The 26761-nt window shown below is 58.2% G+C and overlaps 2 protein-coding genes across 11 annotated transcripts in view; both read right to left on the bottom strand.

Moving 5' to 3' along the window:
- HSD3B7 (hydroxy-delta-5-steroid dehydrogenase, 3 beta- and steroid delta-isomerase 7) lies at positions 1-19263 on the bottom strand. Of its 4 annotated transcripts, none has more exons than XM_038404819.2 (7): positions 19159-19263; positions 11980-12145; positions 6271-6426; positions 5461-5569; positions 2537-2636; positions 1929-2091; positions 1-1461 (listed from the first exon to the last, which is right to left on the bottom strand). In XM_038404819.2, the coding sequence occupies exons 2-7, from the start codon at positions 12137-12139 to the stop codon at positions 1037-1039; spliced, it is 1113 nt and encodes a 370-aa protein (XP_038260747.1). In that variant the 5' UTR covers positions 12140-12145; positions 19159-19263; the 3' UTR covers positions 1-1036. The 4 variants fall into 4 exon arrangements, with proteins under 4 accessions (XP_038260747.1, XP_038260746.1, XP_038260744.1 ...); XM_038404818.2 differs by lacking the exon at positions 19159-19263 and adding an exon at positions 18107-18174; XM_038404816.2 differs by lacking the exon at positions 19159-19263 and adding an exon at positions 16322-16471.
- A 1180-nt stretch (positions 19264-20443) lies between these two features.
- Positions 20444-26761, bottom strand: part of SETD1A (SET domain containing 1A, histone lysine methyltransferase) — a 34003-nt gene continuing 27685 nt past the window's right edge. For 4 of the 7 annotated variants that reach the window (XM_043517115.1, XM_043517116.1, XM_038404815.2 and 1 more), the window contains 3 exons: positions 26375-26494; positions 25905-26042; positions 20444-25057 (listed from right to left, as the gene is read on the bottom strand). In XM_043517115.1, coding sequence (XP_043373050.1) covers positions 24884-25057; positions 25905-26042; positions 26375-26494 — 432 coding nt within the window. In that variant the 3' untranslated portion in view covers positions 20444-24883. The remainder of the gene's footprint in view (positions 25058-25904; positions 26043-26374; positions 26495-26761) is intronic. The other 3 variants (XR_005293429.2, XR_005293427.2, XR_005293428.2) reach the window with 3 other exon arrangements.

The following is a 26761-nucleotide window of genomic DNA, read 5'->3' as shown; positions in this document are numbered from 1 at the left end:
TCAAGTGATCCTTTAACAGTTTAATTAATACACAAGTTACCAGACTTTGCTTGGTGTGTCTGCATGTAATGGGCTGTGGGCTTTAGGCCTCTTATTATAATTAGTCATAATAAAATAATAAAATAATAATAATAATAATTAATAACTATTGAGGAAATTAATGCTTAGACTAGAGGTATTAATGCGGGGGGGGGGAGCCTGGAGCTGGAGTCCCATGGGGAATGGACTCCAATCCAAGAGGTATATACCGGGGTAGGTCTCCATGGCGAATGAAGTCCAGTCTGGCAGATAATACATAGGTGGGAAAGAAAGCCCAGAGCTGGATCTCCATGGAGAATGGAGTCAAGGACCCAGATTTCTTGAGTAGGATCTGGGTCCAGCTGTTTGACCCTCCTCTGTGATGACATGAGGCTTGGGGGGCGGGGGGACTCCAGGTCCAAAGCCCTTTACAGTAGAGCTGGTTCCTCGCCTGAAGTGCACTGGGGATCTGGACCAAAACACTAGGATGGTAACAAAATCCAGATTTGGCTCCATTTGCAAACAGAGTGGGCTGGTCTGGAGTCATGCATTTGGGGGGGGTGGATGCAAAAGCTGGACTCTGGGAGTCGAACATGGATCTGGATCCCAAGTCCACTGTGTGCTGGGATGAGATAAGATCTGCACTAGCAAATTCCTCTGCACTGAGGGGCACAGGCTGGATGCAAAACCCATATCCGGAATCTGTCTCCACGGAGCAAGACTCACTGGAAGGATGTAGGTAGGATCAGAGCAAAACCCGCTGCGGATTCCCAAATCCCCTGCTCAGACACCCATGGGCTGAATCAAAAGCCGGATCCGGATTAACACATCCCTTGCCCTGACACCCGTGGAAGTAAAACCCAGATCTGGATTTACTGCTCCCCTGGCACTAACACTGGTGGGTTGGAACAACATCTGGATCCCTCTCTCCGGAGCTGGATTCATTGCAAAGGTACGCGCAGGCTGGAATCAAGACCCGGCTGCCTCCTCCACCGCTCCGCTCTGGCTCCCACCCACCCTACTTCCCTGCCTCTCTCTGGGCGTCGACCTCCTGGATCCAGGCCACTGTGCGGGCTCGGCTCTCCTCCCAGGTGTAGAGGGGCTGGTAGCCGAAGTGGCGCTGGGCCTTGTCCGTCTGCACCGTGAAGGTGGTGCTGGCCACGGCCAGGGTGTACGGGTTGAGCAGGGGGGCGTAGGAAAAGAAGGGCCGGAGAAGCCGCCGGATGAGGTTGTTGGCCAAGGCCAGGCAACGCAGGAGCCAGAAGGGCACGACGGGCTGGGAGCCCAGGAGACGGAAGCCGCAGGAGGCCAGGATCTCCATGTTAAAGTCCTCGTAGCTCTTGTAGGGGGAGGCGTCGTAGCAAAAGTAGACCTGGCCCCCGATGGCTGCCGGGGCGTCCTGCATCTGCCGCGCCACCAGCACGTGCATCCAGGCCACGTTGCCTGCAGGGGAGACAAGGGGGGGTGGGTGTCAAACGCCCAGCCCTGATCCACCCCAGGAGGAGGCAGTGTGGCTCTCACATCCCCCCTCCCAAAGATAAATCTTCCCTTGGTTGGCCAGGAATTCAATCCTGCCTGTGAGCTGCAGCCACTAGATGGCGACATCGCTCAGACACACACACACAGGAGCCCAATCCCCTCCAGCAGGGGGCAGTGCCACACACACAGAATCCCGCCTCCGGACCAAGCCCCATTTGCACAGTCTCCCTGCATCCACATGCACAAACCACACCGGTGCCCGCCCCCACCAAGGAGCATTAGCAGAGCTCGGGGGGGGGGGGGGGGAAGATCTGGGCCAGCAGGGGGCTACGGGTCAGGAGTGAGGGGCACCGGCAGGCTGGGCAGGGGGGCAGGGCTGGGCTAGCAGGGGGATGTGGGTCGGGAGTGAGGGGCACCACACTGTCACTCACCCACGTAGACCCGGCCGTGTTCGGTGCTGACGGGAATGGCCCGGAGCAGCCTCCGTCCCGTCTGCAGCCCCTTTTCGTAGAATTCCTTCATTAGTGGGTGTTTCTCCCCATAGATCCCCGTGGGGCGCAGGGCGCAGGTCACCAGCCACCGACCACCCCCCAGCTGTGGGCAGACATGGGGGTGAGCACCCGGATGCCTGGGTTCTCAGTCCCTAACCTGGATGCCTGGATCCCATCCCCTCGCTCCCCAGAGGCTGGGTGCTCTGTGTGATGCCATCCCAGATACCTGGATCCCATTCCCCATCCCAATCTTCCCCCCCCCCCGCTGCCCTCCGATGGCTGCAGAGTCCTTAGTGGGCTCATCCTAGATGCCTGGGTTCCGCCATTTCTTTTCCCGGATACCTGAGTCCCATTTCCTCCCTCCCTGGTGCTGGGAGGCTCCCTAGAGGTGCTGACCATTCCTTGACCTGGACACCTGGTCCCATTTCCTCCCTCCTGTGGGGTTACGGGACAGGGGATGCAGAGTTCCATGGGGGAGGGTGTCTCCCGGATGCGTAGGTCTCATTCCCCATCCTAGGGGCTGTGCCAGGGGGTTGGGGGCTACTTACAGGCATCCCATTGGCCTCAATGACCATGCGCTCAGCCTGCGCCTTGCTCAGAGGGTACGGCTGCTCGTGCAGGGCATCATAGGCTGAATCCTCATTCCCCCTGCAACAGGCAAGACACAGGCACTCAGGGGCAGTGCCACTTCCTTCCTGCCCATCCCCTTTCCAGGATCCCACTACCCCCACCATCACCTTGCTCTGAGTTCTGGCAGTCCCCACCCCCCTCCTCTTAAGACCTTCCCAGTCTGCTATGATCCCACTGCCCCCACCACCCGTCTTGCTCTGGACCATGGTGTGATGAAGTGGGACTGTTCTTAATGTTTCCTCTGAATACTGTAGGGGTGCCTCAGTTTCCCCTAGGCATTTCTTAAGTCCCTAGGTGGTGGGATAAGGGGGTGTAATTGTTGCAGAGCAAAGGGCCAGGGTACATAAATGGCCGACACTCTGTCTCCTGGCAACTGATGGCCTGGGCCCTTCCCCCCCTGTAAGGTGAGAGCTAAAGGGTTGGAGAACAAAGGAATCCGGTACCCTCCTGGCCCAGGAAAGGGACAAAGCCCAGAGGAGGGGGGGGGCTGGAGAGAGTTTCAGTTTGGGATTGGCTGGGGACACGGAGTGAAGTGCAGACGTGGTTGTCTGGCTCACTGCCCCCCAAAATGGACCCAGCTGAGGGGTCCTGTTCTCTGCACGTACAAGCTCTCTTTAGACCATGCTCCTGTCATCTAATAAACCTTCTGTTTTACTGGCTGGCTGAGAGTCATGTCTGACTGCGGAGTTGGGGGGCAGGACCCTCTGGCCCCGCCAGGACCCCGCCTGGGCGGACTGGCTGTGGGAAGCGCACGGAGGGGCAGAGGATGCTGGATGCTCCGAGGTCAGACCCAGGAAGGTGGGAGCCGGGTGAGCTGCGTGTCCCGCAGACAGGCTGCTCCCAGAGAGGAGACTCCCCCAGAGTCCTGCCTGGCTTCATAGGGGGCAGTTCCAGAGCATTGCCCGGGGACCCCGTGACACATGGGCACCTGCCCAGACTGTCCCCCTCCGCTATTCCCCACCACCCCACTCTGGAACCTCCCAGCCAGCTGCAAGCAATGGAGGGACATTGAAACAACCCTCAGCCAGCGCTGGATGGAACCTGCTGTCCCCAGCCACCCACATCTGGAGGGGCCACGCTGGAACTGTGTGCCAAAAACAAAAAACAAAGCACAGCTGCTTGCCTTCTGAAAAGCTTCAGAATATGAAAACAGGACCCGGGATGGCAGAGAGACATAGCCCGGGCCTGGGAGGGGAGAGACAAAGATGGGGAATGGGACCCAGGCATCTGGGTCGGTAGCGAAGGGCATCACGGCTCAACGTTCCCACTGCCTGCAGTGTGTTTGTTTCATGTGGCGGTTGCCATGGGGCTGGGGTGGGAACCCTGAGGGAAGCCCTGGGTGGGGCTGGAAACAGCTGAGGCAGGGTGGGAGCCAGAGACCGCAGGCAGGGAGGGGTAGGGAGTCATGGAATCAGAATCACAGAACTGGAGGGGACCTCGAGAGATCCCGTCCCCTGCGCTCATGGCAGGACGAAGTACTATCTAGACCAGTGGTTCCCAAACTGGTGTTCATGAACCCTTGGGGGGTTTGTGAAATGTATCGGGGGGGTTGTCAGAAAAAAAATCAGGAATGACGGACAGAGCCATCCCTAGGAACCCCGGGTGCGGGGGCCGGCAGCCTGTGACCACGACTTCCTGGCAGAACAACTTGAAGCTTTGCTATAGTCGTGCGTTTCTTTTCCTGGACTGCTCAGGACCCGAATGCTTGTGGGAGGAACTTTTTAATTGAGGTGGCTTCTTAAATAACTTCCTGCTGTTTCAGGTCTGATACTCCTTGTTAAAACATGTAGGAGGTTTAATTGAAGAGAGAGAAGCTACAGCCGTGAAATCTTGGAAGAGCGTTGCCGTTTTCATAATGTAATACAATTAATAATGTAACGATACATAATAATGTAATACTAAATGGTGTGCAGTAAGGGTACCAAATTATTTCTAAGATCATCACATCTATAATTTATGCTCAGGTAAAGGAGAAAATCCCAGGAAATGTTCATTTTTTGGAGGGGGTTCGTGAGAGCTGATATTTTCATGAAAGGGATTTGTGGGTTGTTTAAATTTGGGAACCACTGATCTAGACCATCCCTGACAGGGGTTTGTCCAACCTGCTCTTAAAAATCCCCAGTGATGGAGATTCCAGCACCTCGCTGGGCAATTTATTCCAGTGCTTAGCCACCCTGATAGTTACAAAATTTTTCCTAATGTCCAACCTAAACTGCCCTTGCTGCAATTAAGCCCATTGTGTCTGGTCCTATCCTCAGAGGTTAAGGACAACAATTTTTCTCCCTCCCCCATGTAACAACCTTTTACAGACTTGAAAACTGTTTTCACGTCCCCTCTCAGTCTTCTCTTCTTCAGACTAAACAAACCCAGTTCTTTCAATCTTCCCTCACAGCTCATGGTTTCTAGACCTTGAATTGTTTTTGTCGCTCTTCTCTGAACTCTCTCCAATTTGTCCACATCTTTCCTGAAATGTGGCGCCCAGAACTGGACCCGATACTCCACTTCTGAGGCCTAATTAGAGCAGAAGAATTACTTCTCGTGTCTTGCTGACAACACTCCTGCTGATACAGCCCAGAAGGATGTTCCTCCTTTTTTTTTTTTTGCTACAGTGTTACACTGTTGACTCATATTTAGCTTGTGATCCGCTCTGACCCCCAGATCCCTGTCCGCAGTCCTCCTTCCTAGGCAGTCATTTCCCATTCTCTGCGTGTGCAACTGATTGTTCCTTCCTAAGGATGAGGGCCTTTAACTCCTAGGACGTCTGGGTTCTATCCTTGGCTCTAGGAGGGGCCTGGGGTCTAGTGGTTAAAGCAGGGGGGCTGGGAGCCAGGAGCCTAGGTACCTGTAGAAGGGATCCCCCTTGATGTTGGGGCCCACAACCTCCATGCTGCTGGTGTAGATCAGATACTGGGTCCCATGCTCAATGCAGGCATCAATCACATTCTTGGTCCCTGGAGGTGGGGGTTGGGGGAGAGGAAAACATGGGGTTAATCAGGTATCTGAGCACCCCTAACTCTGTCTGGCATGAGAGCCTTCTCCTCCGCAACCCAGCCCCTGCACTAGGTCCCAGAGCAGCCGGTGGGGTGGGGTGGGGGCTGGGAGCCAGGACTCCACAGTACCTCAGTTTCCCTTCTGCACCTAAATTCTCCAGCTCTGGAATCATTCTCTGTTACTCGGAAGAGGTGGATCAGGCTGCTGGGGCCGGGACCTTGGGCAGGGCTTGTGGGCCCCCCTGGATTCACTTGCCCACCCAGTAACGCGACTTGTGTTTGGCAAAGAGCTCACAGAGGCGTCACCTACAGCTGCTTCCCTCTTTAGTCCCTGGGCTGTGTGGGAGGGATTTTCCAAAGCTCAGGGCTTTTCCAGCGGAAACCTGGAAGCGAGACAGATGGCCCGAGCCAAGAGCAGCAGAGATGGCTCCGAGGAGCGGGAAAGGAGACGTTCAGGATTGCAGTCCCAGGCTCGGCCTCAAAGGGGTGCTGGGGGGGGGGTTTCCTGGCTATTCCAGAGCCAGCAGGGGGCGCTATCGAGCGCGAGGCAGCCAGGCTGGCTGCCAAGGGAGAGCGCCCCCGCCGCCCCCGCTGCGCTCCCTGCAGCGAAGCGCCCCCCCCCGCCCCCCAGCGACGTGCGCTGCCCCAGCCCTTTCCCGTACCGTGAACGTTCACCTCTGTGATCTTCTCGGGCGGGACCCTGCCCCACACATCCACCAAGCTGGCTGCGTGGATCACCACGTCCGCCCCCTTCACGGCAGCCCCAACGTCCATGGGGCTACTGATATCCCCCTGGATCAGGTTCACCTTCACCTTCTCTGAAACAGAGAGATAGAGTCCCGGTGAGAGGGCTTGAAATGGGGCAGGGGGGCTGGGAACCCAGACTCCTGGGTTCTCTCCCTAGCTCTGGGAGGGGAGTGGGGTCTGGTAGTTAGAGCAGGGAGGCTGGGAGCCCGGACTCCTGGGTTCTCTCCCTAGCTCTGGGAGCAGAGTGGGGTCACTTCTTTTACTGGTGTCTTGACAGTCACCGATCCTCTTTCCTGCCAGCTGGGCCGGGTGTCATCCAGGATTCCTGGCTCCCATCCAGTGCCAAGCCCCCTCCGCATTCCTGTCTGGCCACCACCTGACCCCTGCGTGTCTCTCCATCCTTGCCCTCCAGCTGTTTCCTCGGCCTTCAGGGGAAGGAGACGTTCCTCTGGCCTTGAAACACATTTTCCGATATGAACCACCAGATGGAAACAGACAATGGGACACCCTGCTGCAGAGAGAGGCTCACGCAAGCACGGGAGATTTGGGAAATGGGATACAGGACATGGCGCCTTTCGCCTCTAGGGGCCGCCGGCCCCGATCCAGCCCCAGGGTGGGGACTGGTTGGCTCAGAGGGGTGGGGAATGGGGCCCGGGGCCTTTCCCCTCTAGGGGGCACCAGCCCCGATCCAGCCCCAGGGTGGCTGGCTCGGGGAGTGGGATCTGAGGCCCAGATGAAACTATTCTCAACTATCTTTTCTCAGAAAAACTGGATTCCCTGTTTAATTGGCTCCAGTCAGGAATCCAGTGGAAACTCTCCAGGCATTTAGAACCGGAGCAGTGATTAATTTATCCCATGGAGCAAAGCAAGTTTGAAAGCCAGTTTCTTCCAATGAAAGTTTCCTAATACATAGCTCTGCCGGTGCCCCTCACTCCCGACCCGCAGCCCCGCCCTGCCCCCCAGATCCGCCAGTGCCCCTCACTCCTGACCCGCAGCCCTGTCCTGCCCCCCAGCTCTGCCGGTGCCCCTCACTCCCGACCCGCAGCCCCGCCCTGCCCCCCAGATCCGCCAGTGCCCCTCACTCCCCACCCGCAGCCCCGCCAGCCCTGCCCTGCCCCCAGCTCTGCCGGTGCCCCTCACTCCCGACCCGCCAGCCCCGCCCTGCCCCCAGCTCTGCCAGTGCCCCTCACTCCCCGACTCACCAGCCCCGCCCTGCCCCCCAGCTCTGCCGGTGCCCCTCACTCCTGACCGCAGCCTTGCCCTGCCCCCCAGTTCTGCCGGTGCCCCTCACTCCCGACCCGCAGCCCCGCCAACCCTGCCCTGCCCCCCCGATCCGCCAGTGCCCCTCACTCCCGACCCGCAGCCCCGCCAGCACTGCCCTGCCCCCCAGCTCTGCCGGTGCCCCTCACTCCCGACCCACCAGCCCCGCCCTGCCCCCCAGCTCTGCCGGTGCCCCTCACTCCCGACCCGCAGCCCCAGCCAGCCCAGCCCTGGGCTGCACCCCTCTTTCTCCTGACTCTCCCATATCACTTCTCTCTCTTTGGGCAGGGGCTAGCGAGAGCAGGATTCCGGTTAAAGGCCTGCCTGGGTTATGCTGGGGCATTGCCAAGGTGAACGAGTCCAGAGCCTGGGCCAAGACCATAAATACCAGGGCCCAGCCAGCCGCACCCCACCCAGCTCACGATCTACTCAATCCTGCTCCTGCCTCCAGCTCACTGACAGCGTCTGGGAACCGGTCCTGCCGGGAAGCAGCTCTCCACCGCCTCGGAGGGGTCAGGCACGAGGCAAGCGCTGACCACACAGCGTGGGTACTGCTGGAAGCCAAACAGACGCTCCATCGCTGTGCTCTAACCACCAGACTCCACTCCCCTCCCAGAGCTGGGAGAGAACCCAGGAGTCCTGGCTCCAGCCCCTCCCTGCTCTAACCACTAGACCCCACTCCCCTCCTACTGCTGGGAGAGAACCCACGGGGGCCCCTCCAAGAGACTGTTTAAAACCTGGGGCGTAGCACCGGTCCTGTGGCTCCGGGACAGGTGATGGCAGAGGTGGGATCCACAATCCACCAGGAGCATTTGGCAAGAAGTGACTTGCGGGCAGTAAAAACAAAGTCAAAGGAAACAGCAGGAGAATGGTGCCTAAGCCCCGCTCTCGCCCGGACAGGGGAGAGGGGTGAGCGCTGGCAGCTCCTAGATCTGGAGAAGGGGAGGGGCAAGAGGACCCACAGAGGGGTAAATGGGGAAAGGCCCCAGGGTGCCCATTCCGCAGGGAGCAGAGATACCAAATTGTTGCCTCAGTTTACAGGGGGCAGGGTACAGATCCCAACCTCATGGCCTGCAAGAAGTCCTGCGCTTTGAACCTGATTGGCCCCACGGCCCGATCCCTCCCTTGCACCCCCTCCTCGGTCCCAGAGCGAGAGCGGGGGGTGGCCGGGGAAGTTCCCAAAGGCCCCACTGCTGCTGTCTGAATTCACACCTTATTGGAAAAGGTCTCGGGGTGTTCAGAGGACTTGGGGTGTGACCACCCCCCCCAGCAGGAGAATATCTCCACAAGTGGGAGCCGGGCTCACGCCGCTGAAGGATTCGTTTAATCTGGCCGGGTTGGAGCAACTCTCAGAGATCTGCCCCCACGAGGGTAAAACATGGCTGGACAGGAAGCTGGGGGAGCTGCCTAGCGTAGGCCGGTTGCAGACAAGTTTGCAGAGAGTAAATTGAAGGGGAGTGGGCTAGGTCGGGGGGGGGTCACACAGCGGCGCTCCAGAGGAGGGCTTCGAGTGAAGTGGGTGACGGCCCACGTGGGCAGACCTCCTACAAGAGATCTCAGGGGGAGGTGCACCGTTTATAGGAAAATGGAGCACAGGTGTTCAATGAAATCAGGTTTGCCCGGGACGGAGGCAATCACTCATCCACCGCCCAGCCAAGGAGGCCCTAGAAAGCCAACTCTGGGCTTGATCTCTGGGGGGAAAGCCATCACCCAGCCAGACCCCTTGGGGGCAGGGAGGTGGTGGCAGACAGGATCCCACCACAAGCACCATCTCCTGTTGGACTCTCCTGGATCTCAGAGTCCTGTGGTCCCCAGTGGGCTCAATGGTCAATGGGGAGACCGCCACTGGGTGGAGAGATTCTAGGATGGAGGGAAACCTGGCATGATAATGGCATAGTGAGTACACTTATAAGTTTGCAGACAATACCAAGCTGGGAGGTTGCAAGTGCTTTGGAGGATAGGGTTAAAATTCAAAATGATCTGGACAAACTGGAGAAATGGTCTGAAGTCAATAAGATGAAATTCAACAAGGACAAATGCCAAGGACTCCACTTAGGAAGGAACAATCAGTTGCACACATACAGAATGGGCAATGACTGCCTAGGAAGGAGGACTGCGGACAGGGATCTGGGGGTCAGAGCGGATCACAAGCTAAATATGAGTCAACAGTGTAACACTGTAGCAAAAAAAAAAAAAGGAGGAACATCCTTCTGGGCTGTATCAGCAGGAGTGTTGTCAGCAAGACACGAGAAGTAATTCTTCTGCTCTAATTAGGCCTCAGAAGTGGAGTATCGGGTCCAGTTCTGGGCGTCACATTTCAGGAAATATGTGGACAAATTGGAGAGAGTTCAGAGAAGAGCAACAAAAATGATTCAAGGTCTAGAAACCATGAGCTGTGAGGGAAGATTGGAAGAACTGGGTTTGTTTAGTTTGGAGAAGAGAAGACTGAGAGGGCACATGAGAACAGTTTTCCAGTATGTAAAAGGTTGTTACAAGGAGGAGGGAGAAAAATTGTTCTTCTTAACCTTTGAGGATAGGACAAGAAGCAATGGGCTTAAGTTGCAGCAAGGGAGGTTTAGGTTGGACATCAGGAAAACCTTCCTACCTGTCAGGGTGGTTAAGCCCTGGAAGAAATTGCCCAGAGAGGTTGTGGAGTCTCCATCATTGGAGATTTTTAAGAGCAGGTTGGACAAACACCTGTCAGGGATGGTCTAGATAATACTTAGTCCTGCTGTGAGTGCAGGGGACTGGACTGGACGACCTCTCAAGGTCCCATCCAGTCCTGTGATTCTATGTTCCAACCCCCTCAAACGCTGCAGGGCCGTGGGACCTGGGATAAGGGCCCAGGTGCGAAGCTATTTGGCTCAGATCCCTGGGCAGACACAGGACGGCTCGAGCAGGGGGTGGGTAGTGGGGGTTCCCCAGCTTGGATGCCCTCCTTGGGAAGGACAGCGTCACTTCGAGCCACAAGTCAGGCCCTGGAACTGTGCCAGCTGAAAGCTCAAACGAGAGCTCAGAGCGGAGGCGTCATTGAAAGTACAAATAGCTGAACTGGCAGGGAACGGACGGTTCCGCTCTGGGCTTTGCTGCTAATGCAGAGGAAAGGCCCTTGAGCCTCAGGATGCCCGTCAGCAACCCCGACACGTGAGCGGGGCCAAGCCCCAGCCAGCTCCACATGGGAGACATGAGTCACATGGGCGTGCCTGCAGCTCGGGCTGTGACCCAGGGGAACAAGCTCCCGGCCTGCCTGCCCTCACCGGGACAGCCGAGCCCGGTGGAATCGGAGCCCATGGAAGGAGACGCGGGCAGGTTCACCCTGGCCGGGTAGCGGGGTCGGGGGAGAAGCCCCAGGGAAGAGGAAAGCAGCCGAGAGGTGGCGGTTGGCCACAGAGACACCTGTTCAGAGCGTGACATGGCCCCGGTGGGTTCCCTTAACCAACAGAGCCTGAATCACAGCCCACCGGGGGGGCGAGGGGGGGAAAGAGGACCCTGCCCTGGGCGGGAGTACAATGGGGTCCTTGCATGCACACAGCCCTGGAGGGGATCTGCCAATGTGGAAGAGCGTCCTGCACCCCTGGCCAGCAGAGCCCCACTGATAGGTCTCAGTTAAGACCAAACTTTGCAGGGGGACAAACCTACACTGCCCCTTCCCCCAAATACTCAGGGGGTCCTTCCCTCCCTCCCCCGCAGCTTAGGGGAATGGGCACCCCAAGCCAGCTGAGCCATGGGGGAAGGCGAGTCCCCTGCCCCCCTCACCCCCTGGCAGATGAGGGGAGGGGGTCATGGCTGGACCCAGCCCACTTTCACACCCAAAGGTTTCAGGGTGGCAGATGGGTGCTGGGTGGGGGGCATGAAAACTTCCCCCTCCCCCCATACAGCCAGTTACATCATCTAACGGAGCAGCCCTATGCGGGGGGGGGGGGGAACTGCTCCGCACAGAGTGTCAGCCCCTGAGTTTGGTGGTTAAGAAACCGAGCTGGAAGGATCTGAAAGTGGCTGTCAGATATCGTGGGCGGCTTTGAACTCCCCCTGGGACACGGGTTAACACGCCCCTGCTTGGTTCGGCCTCCGAGGGGGAGGGGAGGGATGAAGTGCGGATTTTCTGTAATATTTTCCAGAATGCCACTCTGCCTCAGTTTCCCTCTGTACTTTTCACAGCTGTCCGGAGGGGGCGGGGGGGATGGTTTGGAGACCTACAGCTCAGTCTAGGAGATGGGGAGGCCATGGGGCCAACCCTGAAGGAAGGGGGGGGTCCGGCCTACTGGTGGGGTTCCTCCATGGGACCGTTTCAACGCTGGGGTACAGCCCCATGCAGCCCTGCCGGAGGGAATTGTGAGGGGGAGGGTGCACACCCCACGCCTCACCTGTCCCCAGCTGCTCCAGGGCCTGATCCAGCTGCAGATCGAAGACACGCACCTCGGCCACGTTGGGCGACTGCTCCACCAGCATCTGCACCAGATGGGAGCCCAGGAACCCGCAGCCACCCGTCACCAGATAGACCTGGCGGGCCTGGTGCCACTCCATCAGGTCCTGTGGGGAGAAGGGAGACAGGACGGGGGTTAGGCAAGCGGGGGGGGGGGGGGAGGAGATGGCAGGCCAGGGGGAGCTCAGGCTGTGGGGGGGCAGGCGGGGAGTTTGCATACCAATCCTTTCTCTCTGCCCTGGATGCCCGCTTCCCGTCCCCCTCACTCCCTGGGAAATACGGGGCCCCTCGAGATCAACCCCCAGCACTGTGGTCCCAGACTCCTGGGTCCCAGCCTGCCACCATCCCGCCCCCAAATGGCATGGGCCAGATGTCCCAGACTTAATGACCCCTCTGTGGCAGGTGCCAACTCCCAGGGCTATAATTTACGGCTTTGCTACCCCGGATGCCTGGGTTCCTGCCTCGGGGTTGTGGCTTGTGGGAACCGTAAGCAGACTGGAGAGCAATTTCCTCTGTGAAATAATGAAAGACAAAGGAAGCCTATGTGTTTATGAGCCCTTGTCAGTAGCCAGGAAGCAAAGCCGCCCCTGAATTTACAACGGGCCAAACCATTTTCCACATCACAACAAACAACATGCGAGGACAAGCGGCTGCTGGGTTGGCTCTGGTGTAGGGAACCCAGGGAACAGCTGTACAGGGAAGCCGAGATGCAGCCACTTCTGGGGCGGGGCAGCTGGGGAAGAGCCGAAAACAATGCCGCACGGGGACAGCTCACCTGGCCCTGAGATGCAGCCACCTCGGGACGGGGGGCAGCTGAGGAATGGCCCGCCCAACCCCTTTCCCAGCCTCCTCTGCATCTAAGAGGGAATTTCTTGCCGTAAGCAGCTGGGCTATTTTAAAGAGTGGTCTGGAGGTGACCTTAGCATGTCCCTTCACTTTTCAAAGAACTTCCTTTTCTGGCTCTTTCTGGTTCACTGTGGTTGGAGGCCGTGTGCTGTAAGGACTGGGGGGGAAGGGGGGGGCTCGGTAAGGGGCGCGCTCCCCGGGCAGTCAGGGCTGGCCCCGATGCCCCAGTGCGGCGCTAGGGGGCGTGGTGCTGCAGGGAGCGGGGGCTCAGCAGGGGGCGCTCTCCTCTGGCAGCCAGGGCTGCCCCCACTGTGGTGTCTCTCAGCTGCATGCATTACAGTTGAGTTTTTATAATGCATTAGCCCCTTCACCCTACAAAACGCTGGGGCCCCATAGTGCCACAGCGGGAGCCAGTCCCTGCCCCGCAGGGCTCACAGTCTAACCGGACAAAGGCAAGAACGCTCTCCCCCTTTTACGGCTGGGGAAGCTGACGCTCAGAGAGACCCAGGACTTGCGCAAGGTCCCACAGGGAGTCTAAGGCAGAGCCAGAGATAGAACCCAGGAGTCCTGGCTCTCAGCCCTGCTCTAACCACTAAACCCCACTCCCCTCCCAGAGGCAAGGATAGAACCCAGGAGTCTGGATCACCCAGCCCAGCACCCTAAGCACAGTTCAGTTCTGGTCTCGATTTCCCAGCAACAGGAAGGCCAGTAAATGAGGAAAACCTGCTTAGGTGAGGGAAATGACAGGGATCACTTCCTGCTTCCCTGACGCAGGAGAAATTATCCACCCCCAACCCCACAGCAGCCCAGCCAGCCAGGGTCTGCACTCAGGCAGCGACTGGATGCTGCATGCCAGCCAACCCCATCCCCCCTCCGAGGGCAGAATCCAGGAGTCCTGGCTCCCAACCCCCCCTCTAACCCACTAGCCCCACTCCCCTCCCAGAGCCAGGAGAGAACCCAGGAGTCCTGGCTCCCAGCCCCCCCTGCTCTAACCCAACATGGTGGGAAGGGAGCGCACACATGCTCTGACCCTTGGCAACAGGGCACGGCAGCCAGCTGAGTTGTTTGGATTAAATGGCTGGCTCCCGTGTCTGTAAATAATTGCCAGGGGGTGTCCCCAGATCACCGCACACCAGCTCAGACTTCAGGAGCGTGACAGGGAAGAGATCCACCCCCTCTGGCACTGCAAAAGTCATTGCAAGCCCCGAGCTTATGTGGGGAGAAGGGGGCCTGCCCTGGCACAGCTGGGGGGAGGGGGGCCACATGGGTTGGGAAGGAGGGGCACTGGCAGAGCTGAGAGCGGACAGGGTGGAACCTGTCCCAGATCGGCCCAGGCCGGCATGTCCCATCTTCTGGAGACAGAAGAGGTTAGATCCATCTCGTTTATCAACCATTTCAATGGCCCGGCCTGGCCGAAACGTCCCCCCAGCACGCCCGCCGAAAGCCGGGGCTGCACCACGCTGGGTCACGCCGATGCCCCGCAGACGACAAAGGGGCAGAGGTAGCTCAATGATTTGCGCATTGGCCTGCTAAACCCAGGGTTGTGAGTTCAGTCCTTGAGGGGGCCATTTAGGGATCTGGGGCAACAATTGGGGATTAGTCCTGCTTTGAGCAGGGGGTTGGACTAGATGACCCCTGAGGTCCCTTCCAATCCTGGGATTCTATGATTCTGTGGTGGGCCAGGTGCTCACGGTTACCCGGCCACCTTCCAGCAGGGAGCAAGACACTTTCCAGCCTGGCTTCGGAAGCCTTGGTTCATTACCCAGGGTGGGGCGGCCTGACGCGGGGACATGAAGAACAGACGGAGCCGGTCCTGTGAGCCCTCCGGTCTTGGGAAAATCACAGGTGAACAGCACCTGAGCTCAGCTCCCTGCAGGACAGCGCCCCCCTAGCGCCGCCCTGGGGCATTGGGGCCAGCCCTGACCATCACGGGAGAGTGCCCCCTACTGAGCCCTCTGCCGTGCCCCCTACCGCCACCCTGGGGGATTGGGGCCAGCCCTGACCGCTAGGGCTCTCATCCTGCTTCATACCCAACCCACAGTAGCTGTGTTCCCATGTGGGCGCCTCCCGGCGCCCCCTCCCCGCTTCCAGAGGCGAGTGGCCAAGGCGAAGCAGAGATAAGATGCGTGGGGCGAGCATGGCCATGAGATTAGAACCAGCTCTGCCCTTGACCCGCCGCCACCACGTAAGGCTGTCACCCCGGCTCGCCCCCACGCCCGGGAGAGAAACACAATCCTGGTGCCCAGCCCCTGCTGTTCTAACTCACCAGCCCCCACTCCCCTCTCAGAGCTGAGGATGGAACCCAGGAGTCCTGGCTCCCAGCCCCCGCTCTTCTAATCCACTGGACCCGAACCCCCTCCCAGAGCTGGAGACAGAACCAGGAGTCTTGGCTCCTACCCTCCCCCATACAGAACTCTGGGCCCATCTGGCCGCTCCCAGAAGGTGCCCTGCACCCATTAGACCCATGCGGTGCTGCCTGACCCCGGCTGAGGCATGCCCTGACGCATGGGTGTGACCCGGTCTCATGTAAACGAGACCAGCCTGACGAGCAGGTGCTATTACTTCAGAGCGAGAGTCCAGCCAGGGTGGAAATGCAGCCCTAGTTCTTAGAGCAGATCTCAGCCCCCAGCCAGGAGAGGCGTTAATCCCAGGGCCAGAACAGGGGCCAGACACCAGGCTAGATGGGCCCCTGGGTCTGACCCGAGGTGGCAGGGTGGGGACAGGATGCCAGGCTGAACGGGCTGCAGGCTCCGACAAGGAAGCACCTGTTCTCACACAAGAGGGAAGGGCCGCTAAGGGGTTAACTGAGCAGAGATGAAAATGGAAAATTTCTCAGACACTGAATTTGCTCCAGCTTCTACGTATCAGAGCAACTGGTGTGTCCCCCCCCCCCGCCCCGCAGGGAGTCCTGGATCCCTTCCCCCTCCCCAACTCCGACCCACCAGACCCCACTCTCATCCCAGAGCTGGAGAGAGAACCCAGGAGTCCTGGCTCCCAGCCCTCCCCGCTCTAACCCACCAGACCCCACTCCCATCCCAGAGCTGGAGAGAGAAGCCAGGAGTCCGGGCTCCCAGCCCCTTCCCCCACTCTCCCCCTGCTCTAAGCCCCCAGACCCCACTCCCCCCAACTCAGAGCCAGGGAGAGAACCCAGGAGTCCCGGCTCCCAGCCCACCCTGCCCTAACCCCCCAGACCCCACTCCCCTCCCAGAGCCGGGGAGAGAACCCAGGAGTCCCGGCTCCCAGCCCACCCTGCCCTAACCCCCCAGACCCCACTCCCCTCCCAGAGCCGGGGAGAGAACCCAGGAGTCCGGGCTCCCCGCCCGGAATCCAACATAGAACCCAGGAGTCCGGGAAGCGCCGAGCCAGGCGCTGCTCCCAGCCCACCACCCTCAGGCGCCCCCGCCGTGGCGCGGGAGGGGGCGGAGCGGGCGCGGTACCTGCTCGGCCCGGGGCTCCCAGCACTCCGCGGTTCCCGGCTGCCCTCCGCGCTGTGCTCCCGGCACGGCCATCCTCCGGCTCTGAGCCCTCCATGGCGCGGCCTTCCTAGGCACGGCCAGCGGCCGCCCCGCCCTCCGCCTGCGGGTCCTACTGCCTCCGGGTCCCGCCCCGGCTCTGGGAGGGGAGTGGGGTCTAGCGGGTTAGAGGGGGGAGCTGGGAGCCAGGACTCCTGGGTTCCCTCCCCCTTCTCTGGGAGGGGAGTGGGGTCTAGCGGGTTAGAGGGGGGGAGCTGGGAGCCAGGACTCCTGGGTTCCCTCCCCCTTCTCTGGGAGGGGAGTGGGGTCTAGCGGGTTAGAGGGGGGGAGCTGGGAGCCAGGACTCCTGGGTTCCCTCCCCCTTCTCTGGGAGGGGAGTGGGGTCTAGCGGGTTAGAGGGGGGGAGCTGGGAGCCAGGACTCCTGGGTTCCCTCCCCCTTCTCTGGGAGGGGAGTGGGGTCTAGCGGGTTAGAGGGGGGGAGCTGGGAGCCAGGACTCCTGGGTTCCCTCCCCCTTCTCTGGGAGGGGAGTGGGGTCTAGTGGGTTAGAGGGGGGGAGCTGGGAGCCAGGACTCCTGGGTTCCCTCCCCCTTCTCTGGGAGGGGAGTGGGGTCTAGCGGGTTAGAGCGGGATGGGGCTGGGAGCCAGGACTCCTGGGTTCTCTCCCCCGCTCTGGGAGGCGAGTGGGGTCAGGGGGGTTAGAGCGGGGGGGGGGAAAGGGGGTGGGGCTGAGAGCCAGGACTCCTGGGTTCCCTCCCCCTTCTCTGGGAGGGGAGTGGGGTCTAGTGGGTTAGAGGGGGGGGGCTGGGAGCCAGGACTCCTGGGTTCTCTCCCCAGCTCTGGGAGGGGAGTGGGGGTATAGTGGTTAGAGAAGGGCGGGCTAGGAGCCAGGACTCCTGGGTTCCCTCCCCCTTCTCTGGGAAGGGAGTGGGGTCTAGTGGGTTAGAGCGGGATGGGGCTGGGAGCCAGGACTCCTGGGTTCTCTCCCCAGCTCTGGGAGGGGAGTGGGGGTATAGTGGTTAGAGAAGGGCGGGCTAGGATCCAGGACTCCTGGGTTCCCTCCCCCTTCTCTAGGAGGGGAGTGGGGTCTAGTGGGTTAGAGGGGGGGAGCTGGGAGCCAGGACTCCTGGGTTCTCTCCCCCGCTCTGGGAGGCGAGTGGGGTCAGGGGGGTTAGAGCGGGGGGTGGGGCTGGGAGCCAGGACTCCTGGGTTCTCTCCCCCGTTCTGGGAGGGGAGTGGAGTCTGGGGGGTTAGAGCGGGGGGGGGAAAGGGGGTGGGGCTGAGAGCCAGGACTCCTGGGTTCTCTCCCCCGCTCTGGGAGGCGAGTGGGGTCAGGTGGGTTAGAGCGGGGGGTGGGGCTGAGAGCCAGGACTCCTGGGTTCTATTCCCCTTTCTCCCTGGATTCTGTAGGTGTTGGCGGCGGCCCTAGCGCTAACCCAGCATCTCCCACCTCGAAGCGATTTCAGTCGGGGGGCGGGGGCGGGGGGGGGCAGCAAGAACCTGGGACCTGCTCCCCCCTCGTCACCGTGTTGGGCTGGATCCGAGCCGACACCCCCGAGTGGGGCAGAGCCGCCTGTGTCCCCCCCTCGCCCCATCTTTCTGTTCTCTGGCCCCCATCCTTGGCCTGGGGGACCCCAGTGGCGTAGGGAGGCTGGCCGGAGGGGGGGGGGAAATACCACGTGCAGGGGCAACTGGACCCCTTCAAGTTCCAGGCTGGGATCCCCTGTCTCACCCCCCCCCCCACCATTACCTGTTTCAGCCCCGTGACTGACAGGCCCTTTTTCCGCTACAACAGAACCACTTCCCTATTCCCAGCACCTCACCGGATCTGGGGCGGGGGGGCCCCGCTCCTTCCCCCACCTGGCCCGGGGGGCTCTTGGAAATGCACCGAGCGCCCCCTTGTGGCCAATGGGCAGCAGCCCAGCTGTGGCACTTGCTGGGTTTAAAATAAAATCGCAGCAGGTGTAGGAGCAGAGTGGGGTTAACAGTAGGGAGGGGAGGAAGAACCCAGGAGTCCTGGCTCGCAGCCTCCCCCCGCTCTATCCCCCTAGACCCCACTCCCTTGCCAGAGCTGGAGAGAGAACCCAGGAGTCCTGGCTCCCAGTCCCGCCCCGCTCTAACCCACCGGACCCCACTCCCATCCCAGAGCTGGAGAGAGAACCCAGGAGTCCTGGCTCCCAGCCCCCCCCCCCCGCTCTAAGCCACCAGACCCCACTCCCATCCCAGAGCTGGAGAGAGAACCCAGGAGTCCCGGCTCCCAGCCCCCCCCCCCCGCTCTAACCCACCCGACCCCACTCCCATCCCAGAGCTGGAGAGAGAACCCAGGAGTCCTGGCTCCCAGCCCCCCCCCGCTCTAACCCACCAGACCCCACTCCCATCCCAGAGCTGGAGAGAGAACCCAGGAGTCCTGGCTCCCAGCCCCAACCACTAGACCCCACTCCCCTCCCAGACCTAGGGAATAGAACTCAGGAGTCCTGGCTCCCAGCCCCCCGCCCTATCCCCCTAGACCCCACTCCCTTGCCAGAGCTGGGGACTGGAACCCAGGAGCCCTGGCTCCCAGCCCCCCCAGCTCTAACCAGTAGACCCCACTCCCCTCCCACAGCTGGGGAATAGAACCCAGGAGTCCTGGCTCCCAACCCCACTCCCCCCGTTCCAAGCACTACACCCCACTCCCCTCCTAGTCCAGGGAAAAGGAGGCTATCAGTTGGTGGCTGCAGCCACTCCAGTAGGGATTCACCCCCTCGCTGCCCCCCCAGCTGCAGCCACATGGGGGTCACAGGGCAGATCCAAGTGGATTCTTACCTTGCCAGCCTGCACCGCTCCCCAGCAGGAGGTGACGCAAGGAGACCGTAACCGGACCCCGGGGTTCCTCTTTCACCCAGCGAGACACTTTCGCTTCTAACCAGCTGGGCTCGCCAGCCAGCCCCGGTGTGTCTGCCACCAGCAGGGCAGGGATCCGTGATGAGCTCCTGTGCCAGATCAGAGCCTGCCCACACCCCCCACGAGGGGAGGGTCCATTCCCCGCTTCGCCCCCCCAGCCAGACAGTCCCCCACCCTTGGGCCAACACCTCCTAGAGGGGAAAAGCCCCATGAGCAAGCCAGTTTCCTGCCCAGGGGCTGGAGCAGGGCCGGCCCCCCCTAGAGCAGGGGTGGCCAATCTGTGGCTCCAGAGCCCCGTGGGGCTCTTCACAAGTTAATATGCGGCTCCTTGTCTAGGCACCAACTCCAGGGCTGGAGCAGCAGGCGCCAACTTTCCCCTGTGCCAGGGGGTGCTCACTGCTCAAGCCCTGGCTCTGCCACAGGCCCTGCCCCCACTCCACCCCTTCCCACCCCCTCCCCTGAGCCTGCAGGGCTTTCGCTCCTCCCCCCACCCCCCAAGAGCCTCCTGCATGCCGCACAACAGCTGATCGGGAGTTGTGGGGAGGGAGGAGGCAGCACTGACCAGCAGGGCAACCGTGGGGGCAGGAGGCGCTGGGAGCGGGAGCTGATGAGGGGCTTCTGGCATATTACTGGGGCTCTTTGGTACGGTACATGGGTAAATTTTGGCTCCTTCTCAGGCTCCGGTTGGCCACCCCTGCCCTATAGGGTAAAGGCCCCCTATCCCATTCCCCACCCCTGGGCCAGCCAGGTCTAGGTCAAGATATGAAAACCAGCCATTACACAGTCTCTCTCTCTCTCTCACAGATGAGCGGGGAGAAGGGGGAGAGAGAGAGAGACACACACACACACGAAACGCAAGATGCACAACCAGGATCAGAAAAAATATAAATAACCCCCGTTTGGGTGCCTGTATTTTTTTTTTTTTTTTTTTTTTTTTTTTTTACAATAAAAGTTTAATGACATTTATAAAAATGTGCTCTCTGGCACCAAGTATTGAATCCACAACGTATTAACATATGTACAGTAGGAAACCGAGGAGAGCAAATTAAAGAGCGCACGCGCGGAAGGAAATGGCTCACACTGTGGTGAAGGGGCAGGGGAACGTGTCTGTGTTTTCTTCACTCTCTTCACATGGTCGTTCAGCTCCCCCCCACTGGAGAGATCTTTGACAACACGCACAGAGAAAGGGGGGGGAACTTTTTGGGGGGTGTTTTTTGACCTACCCTAGAGCTCTGGGAGTCGGTTCTGAGTGGGTTTTGTCTAATACAGATGTATGGGGTGATCTTTTCTCCCATCTGAGTTTCTGATCTGGTTTCTCTTGGCTCAGAAGCTAATGTTGGACAGAGATCATTGGAAACTGCTTTGCATCCATGTCTAGTTCTGGATATTCTCCGTGTCCCAACCTGGAGGAGGATTCCTTCTTTGGGGGTTATTTCCAAGAAAGCGACGGTTCAGCTGGGACAGGAGAAGAGAGATCCTAAAGCATCCCCACCCAAGAGATCCAAACCCTCAAAGGCAGAAGGGAGGATATCTCAGATGACAGGCGCCTGTGTCAGAGACCTACTTAAATGTGATTGCTGAACGCAGGTTGGCTGAGTTCCAGTAGAAACGGACGAGGTCTTTGACAGGTTGGGAGGCAGACAAGACACAGGTCTGGTTGACTCTTAAATCGAAGTCCGTCAGATGGTCTGGCATCGCTTTCCATTCATGGGGAATGTCTGGGGAGTTAAGAGGGAAAGAGTTCGTGGCTTTGGAATTAAATCAAGAGGCGGTGTTGACCAAAAAAAGAAAAACATCAGTTGCTGGAGTCAGATGGCAGGGCAATTCATGCAGCTACCAGGATAGATATTCCACACAGTAGATAGGGTTTGAAATTGATTTTCTCCCTCCTGGATGAGCAAAAGCCTCATCAGGAGGGAGAAAATCAAGCTGTGATTTTTCAAAAGCCTATCCTTGTGGGTGGGTGTGCCTTTCCAACCAGGGCAATTTAGAAACCCGACTCCCATTTATCATTGAAGCTCAATCTCGTCTTTGGAAAGATGCAGGGATCGCTGAGATCCAGTGAGAAACAGGAGCTGTGGCCCACACACACTGAAGTCAACAGAGTTAGACGTCTATATATCGTCAAGAATCTGGACCCATCTCTAAATCCTGTGGATCTCTAAATGACCACAGTAGCTTTGAAAAGTTTGAGAGACTAGCCTAAAAGACTTGACGAATATACATATTCCAGAACAAGGGCATGAAATCTTGCTTTCTGAGCTGACAGGAGGTCCCCATTCTCCCCACACACATGTGGAGCCGGATTGGCAAAAACATTTGCTCCAACACCAAAAGCTAGAAGTGAGGCCAGAGATTAAAATGAGTGTTGAGAAAATGAGGCAAGTTACAAACCATTGCAGACAGAAACGGTTAAAAAAAAAATCAAACGAGCTGGTGGGTTTAAAAATCGGTAAACCAGCTTCAAATGGGGGGAGTTCTGAGTTGTTAGGCACATGTTAAATGCCGCGTATCGCGGCCCTCCAGATATTGCTTTCTGGCTTAGAGCCCGCTTGGAAGAGGGGACACATGAGAGACTTGAGTTTCACCGGAGCTTGAGTGTAACATTTTAAAAACAGGCCTTTTCTTCTCTTCTCCTACGCGCCCAAGAGGGAAAATTGATGTCCAAGATGATCTCATTGGGAGGAAAAGTTAGGCACTGTTTTAAAGTTGAATTAAAAAATACACAGAGGAAACTGCCAATTTCAGTGGGTTTAGAGGTTCGAGTCTATAGCCCATGGCTGGTGTATTTCTATCTAGCAAGTTGCGGGGGGAACGGCAGGTTTAGACATCTTCATTGTGCACAGGGTGGAGTTTGGACAAGAGAGACACTCAGTTATGATTCAGCGAGAAATAAATGCGTCACAAATGTCACTCTACAGGAAGGGGCAGATTCTGCTCCAGGAGTAAATCCAGAGTGAATCTGTCGATGCCAGTGTGAATCTGCAATCAATTCTACTGATTCCAACAAAAGTTTGTTACACCAGAGGAAAACTGGAGTAACTTTAATGGAGACTCTCCAGGTTCAGACTGGTGTGACTGGGATCAGAATTTGGCCATAGCCCTACAGAACTCAGTGGAGTCACTCTGAATTTACTTCAGGATTCTCCCACTGCCCATCTCAGATGAACCGTTACCCAGTTCAATTTCATTTGCTAAAAACTCCCCATGGGACAAGGACAGCCACTGCCAGAAAGACCGGTGTGTTTTCCCAGCATGGCGACGTGATGGTAGAGACAAAGCAGTTTCCAATCAAAGCCTGGAAGGTTTCCAACAGCCAAGGTTCAGCGGTTCGATCTCATGAGATGTTGAGGCCTTTGGACTGCCATCAGGAGAAAGACTGGAGCTCAAGACAAAAAGCTTTTGAAGCAGACTTGAGGAAAGAACAGCCTTGATTCTTCAGACACTGCTATTTCTGGGGTGCCCACACTGATACCTGAAAGAGGCCTGACTTTCAGGAAATGCTGACTGTCTTCCACCTGGAAGCCAGATATTTGTGTGGGATCTCGAGCTAGCCACCCCAAAAATCACTAGCCAGTTTGGAAAAGTGGATACTTGGCTGGCAAAGGAGAACAGTGCTAAGGGTTACAATTTGGCTGTCGATCTCAGCTCTGGCTTTACACCTTGGAGTCCCGTATAGGAAGGGCAAATGTATTGGCGTCTAGATCGGCCCTGTGGATGAGAGAAGAGAATTTGCGGATGGATACATGGATAATCTGAACCTTGGAAAGGTGAACGCAAAACGTAATGAGAAGAGAATTTGGGGAAGGAACTGTAGGTATGGATACTCCAAACCTCGAAAAGGCAAATGCAACAACAAACAAGATTTGGTGATTTACGCTTTAGGACAGAACAGCCCAAAGCTCAGAAACAGGGACAGGAATTTAACTGCTTTCCCAAACAAAATCCCATCAAAACACAGAGTTGAAGGCAAATCAACATCTCATAGATTGGACTCTGGACAGTCCAGCCAGCTTGACATAATCTCCCGGGGGGAAGCATTCATCTTTTGAAAACAGAGCCATAATCCCAACCAGCGTCGGGTTGAGACGCGCAAACGACACCACAAAAGTTGGGGCAAGATTGGCTTGTGGATATGGAGCCAGATTTCCTGTGTTCCCGTCTTTCAGAACCGACTCCCATAAAAAAAGCAACTCAAACAAACTATATTTTCTCCAGTGCCCATCCATAAAGGGCTTTCTGCTTTCACCCCAGGGATAATAAAGCAAACTTTGCATCGAAGGAAATTAAATTGGGGCGAGGGGGAAAAGAGAGCTGTTATTTACAACCATTTTTTTCTTTTTTAGTAGGAAGAGGGAAAAAAATAATAAAAAGAATATTTACATACCAATAACTTTTGTGTGTTTCTACAAGAAACAGCCAGTCCATCTGGAATATATACACAACTTTCTTCTCCTAAAGAAAAATTAACAGGGGGTCTTGATTCTGGTCTCGGCTTACGCTGGAGATACGCTCTGTCCGAGCGACACCGGGGTGACCGAGAGGAGAATCCAGCCCCTTTATTATTATCTATTTGTGTTTTTTTTTTTTTTTTTTAATATGTCGGGGGGGAGGGAGGGGCTCACACTGATTGGCAGCAGGATACGGAGATGAAGTGATCTGATTGGTTCTGTTATATTTGAGAGGGGACTGGATATTGTTTTGTTTTGTCCAGAGGGAAAGATTTCTCCTCCTTTAGAGGGGAAAGAAATATCAGGACATTAATGCTAAAGGGGTGCGGGACTTTGCGAGGCACTGCAATCAAAGGGTGAAGGCTGTGATCATTGTGGAGTGAATCAGAAGTGGCACCTGTTACAAAATTGATGAGAGGGGGAACAGAACAGTAAAAACCCGACCTTGCTAAACAGATCCTCCCCCTCTGTAGAGGGCGCTCGGGAGCTACCTGGTGCACGTGGGGGACTGGGTGGGAAGAGCAGCAGGGACAAACAGATGGGGGGAAGGAAGAGTCTGCTTCAGGCTCTAATGCTTTGGACTCCGACCCCTTGGATGATTAGATACATAGCTGGCGCTTTCAGCTGCTTGCATACTATGGTCACGCCAATGGCAAGACCCTGGCATTTCCCACCATGCTCGGCTCCCTTCCCCTGACAACTGGGTGGTGACAGGTGTCCATCAAGCAGGAGGACAGGGGAGAAGGGAGGGGTCCTGCAGGCAAGGACCCGAATTCCTCTTCGGAGGCAGGGAATATAAATGCAAAGCAAAACTCCCAACTGTGTTGGAAAGAGGGCAGCTCCGCTCCCAGCACAAACTCTGCTCTGCTGCCCCCAAAGCATCCTGGGGATTTGGGTCAAGCGCCCCTGGTCCTAAGCAGAGCTGCATGTTGGGAGTCATGGGTGGGGAAGGAATGAGTCTTGCCTGGAAAAGCTGCTTCCAACTCAGCTCCTGCCAAAACGTTGCCAACATTGGCTCAGGAGCCAATCTGCAGGGTGGGCGGGGGTCACTAAAGGCAACCTGAATCCGGACCTGGCTTCCCCAAGGGGAGGATGGATCCCGGCAGAGAACCGACAGGCCGCGGGCCCCATTACCAAGCCACGTGGAGCTCATAAGGCGCCGGAGGATGGGGCAGGGAACACAATAAATACGGCTCTCAGTTCAGGGTGCCGCGGCAGTTCTCGGTGCCGCACAGGCAGGGAATCTTGTTCTCCTCAATGGGGAACTTGTAGTCGTAGGTGATCTCCTCGTTGACGCTGATGGGCTGCTTGGAATAGATGACGATCTTCTTCTGAGCCTCTATGGTGATCACTTTGGCGTAGCAGTTGGGCTGAGGGATACAGGGAGTGGGGTGAGCTACAGCCATGTTATCCACACCCGCCCCAGCTGGGAGGGCCCTCCCGAGGGGATAGAGAGAGCCCACCCCAGCGCCCTTGAGCCCTGCTCTCATCGGTACACAAGCTACGGAGGGCAGGGACCCAGGAGATTGGGGATCAATCCCGCTCTGCCACTGACTCCCTGTGTGAACGCAGGGTCGCTGCATCTCTCCGGGCCTTGGCTTCCCCAGCTGTAAAGCGGGGCCATATAAGCAGAGTGGCCCAGACTGACAGACCAAGCTTGGAGACGAGCGAGGGGACGGAGGGATGGACAGAGAAGGACAGGTGGACAGAGAGCTGGGAGGGAGGGAGGGACGGGTTGAAGCAGACAGAGCCTGGATGGGTGGATGAACAAATCCAGGAACAGAGAGAGCCCAGCCCAGTGGCTCCGACCCGTACCCAGGGTGCTGCGTACAGACTCTCATGAAGCCACCTGATCCAGGCCTGGCTGGAGAGGGAGGGGATGAGGAACAACCCGTAGCACAGATGCCCTCACCCCGACTTGACAGGCGCTGAGGCCCCTCCCTGAGCCCACAGGCACGCGGCAGGGTGAGAAGCCAGCAGCCTGGTCCCCCATCCCTGAGTCTACGGGTGCCCCCCCTCAGACCAAGAAGCCCAGCAGCTCTGTCCCCCATCCTTGAGCCCACAGGTGCCCACCTCAGGGAATGAAGCCAGCAGCTCTGTCCCCCTTCCTTGAGCCCATGGATGCTCTCCCAGCATGAGAAGCCAGCAGCCCTGTCCCCACTCCCTGAGCCCGTGGGCGCCGCCCTGGGTGAGAAGCCAGCAGCCCCGCCCCCTCACCGTGCAGCAGTGGTTGATGAAGCGGGCCAGGTTGCCGCACTTGGTGGCGTCGATGATGGTGTCATGGTCGACACGGAACAGGTAGCTGCTGCCGATACCCTCCTGCACGTAGCGCTTCTCCCGCATGTCGGCCACCACCTGCAGGCAGGGGGAAAGCGGTGAAGACACCGAGAGCCTGGGCCATGCACTGCCCCGCAGCCTGCCACTGAGCCCTGTGGGAACAGCTGCACACCAACGGCTCGCCTGGCACTGAATTGCAGCCAACTCTGGGGAGGGGCAGCTGGAGAACAGCCACACTGCACACGCATGGCTCATCTGGTGCTGAGATGCAGCCACCTGTCGGGTAGGGGAACTGGGGGACCGACCCTTGTCAATTTCACCTCCCTCCGCCACACACACACACACACACACACACACACACACAGCCTGGCACCGATAGGGCAGTGCCACTGCCGCACCCCTGGACTCACCTGCCGGATGTTCTGCCCCACATACTCAATCACCATCTCATCGGCAGCGATCGGCTCCATGGCGAAGAGGCCCCACTCATGGATACGGCTCCGGCCAAACCGCAGCTTCTTCTTACGGAACTGGAGTGAGGGGGAACAGGAGGGTTACAGTACTGGTGTAACTGGGACACACTGGTCTTAGGGGCAGTCATGTCCCTGCACCGAACCGCTGCCCCACACCCTCCTGCACAGCACCCCTAGAGCCGCAGTGGACACGAGGGCCAGAACTGACCACCAGGGGAGAGCGTCCCCTGCTGAGCCCTCCACCCCACTCCCTGCAGCACGGGCCCCCTAGTGCATTGGGGTCAGTGCCTCCCAAGACCCATTCTCTGCCCTTCTGTAGCCAGG

Source organism: Dermochelys coriacea, chromosome 6, assembly GCF_009764565.3.
Source record: "Dermochelys coriacea isolate rDerCor1 chromosome 6, rDerCor1.pri.v4, whole genome shotgun sequence".
Lineage (NCBI taxonomy): Eukaryota > Metazoa > Chordata > Testudines > Dermochelyidae > Dermochelys > Dermochelys coriacea.
Note: the sequence above shows the minus strand (reverse complement) of the source record. Positions and strands in the feature narration are given on the sequence as shown.

Coding starts and splice junctions, on each gene's coding strand:
- HSD3B7 (XM_038404816.2), bottom strand. CDS start 16,393: ATGGCCGTGCCGGGAGCACAGCGCGGAGGGCAGCCGGGAACCGCGGAG. Junction 12,146..16,321: donor GGGAGCCCCGGGCCGAGCAG/GTACCGCGCCCG, acceptor TTCTCCCCACAG/GACCTGATGGAGTGGCACCA. Junction 2,637..5,460: donor AAGGGGGATCCCTTCTACAG/GTACCTAGGCTC, acceptor TGCCTGTTGCAG/GGGGAATGAGGATTCAGCCT.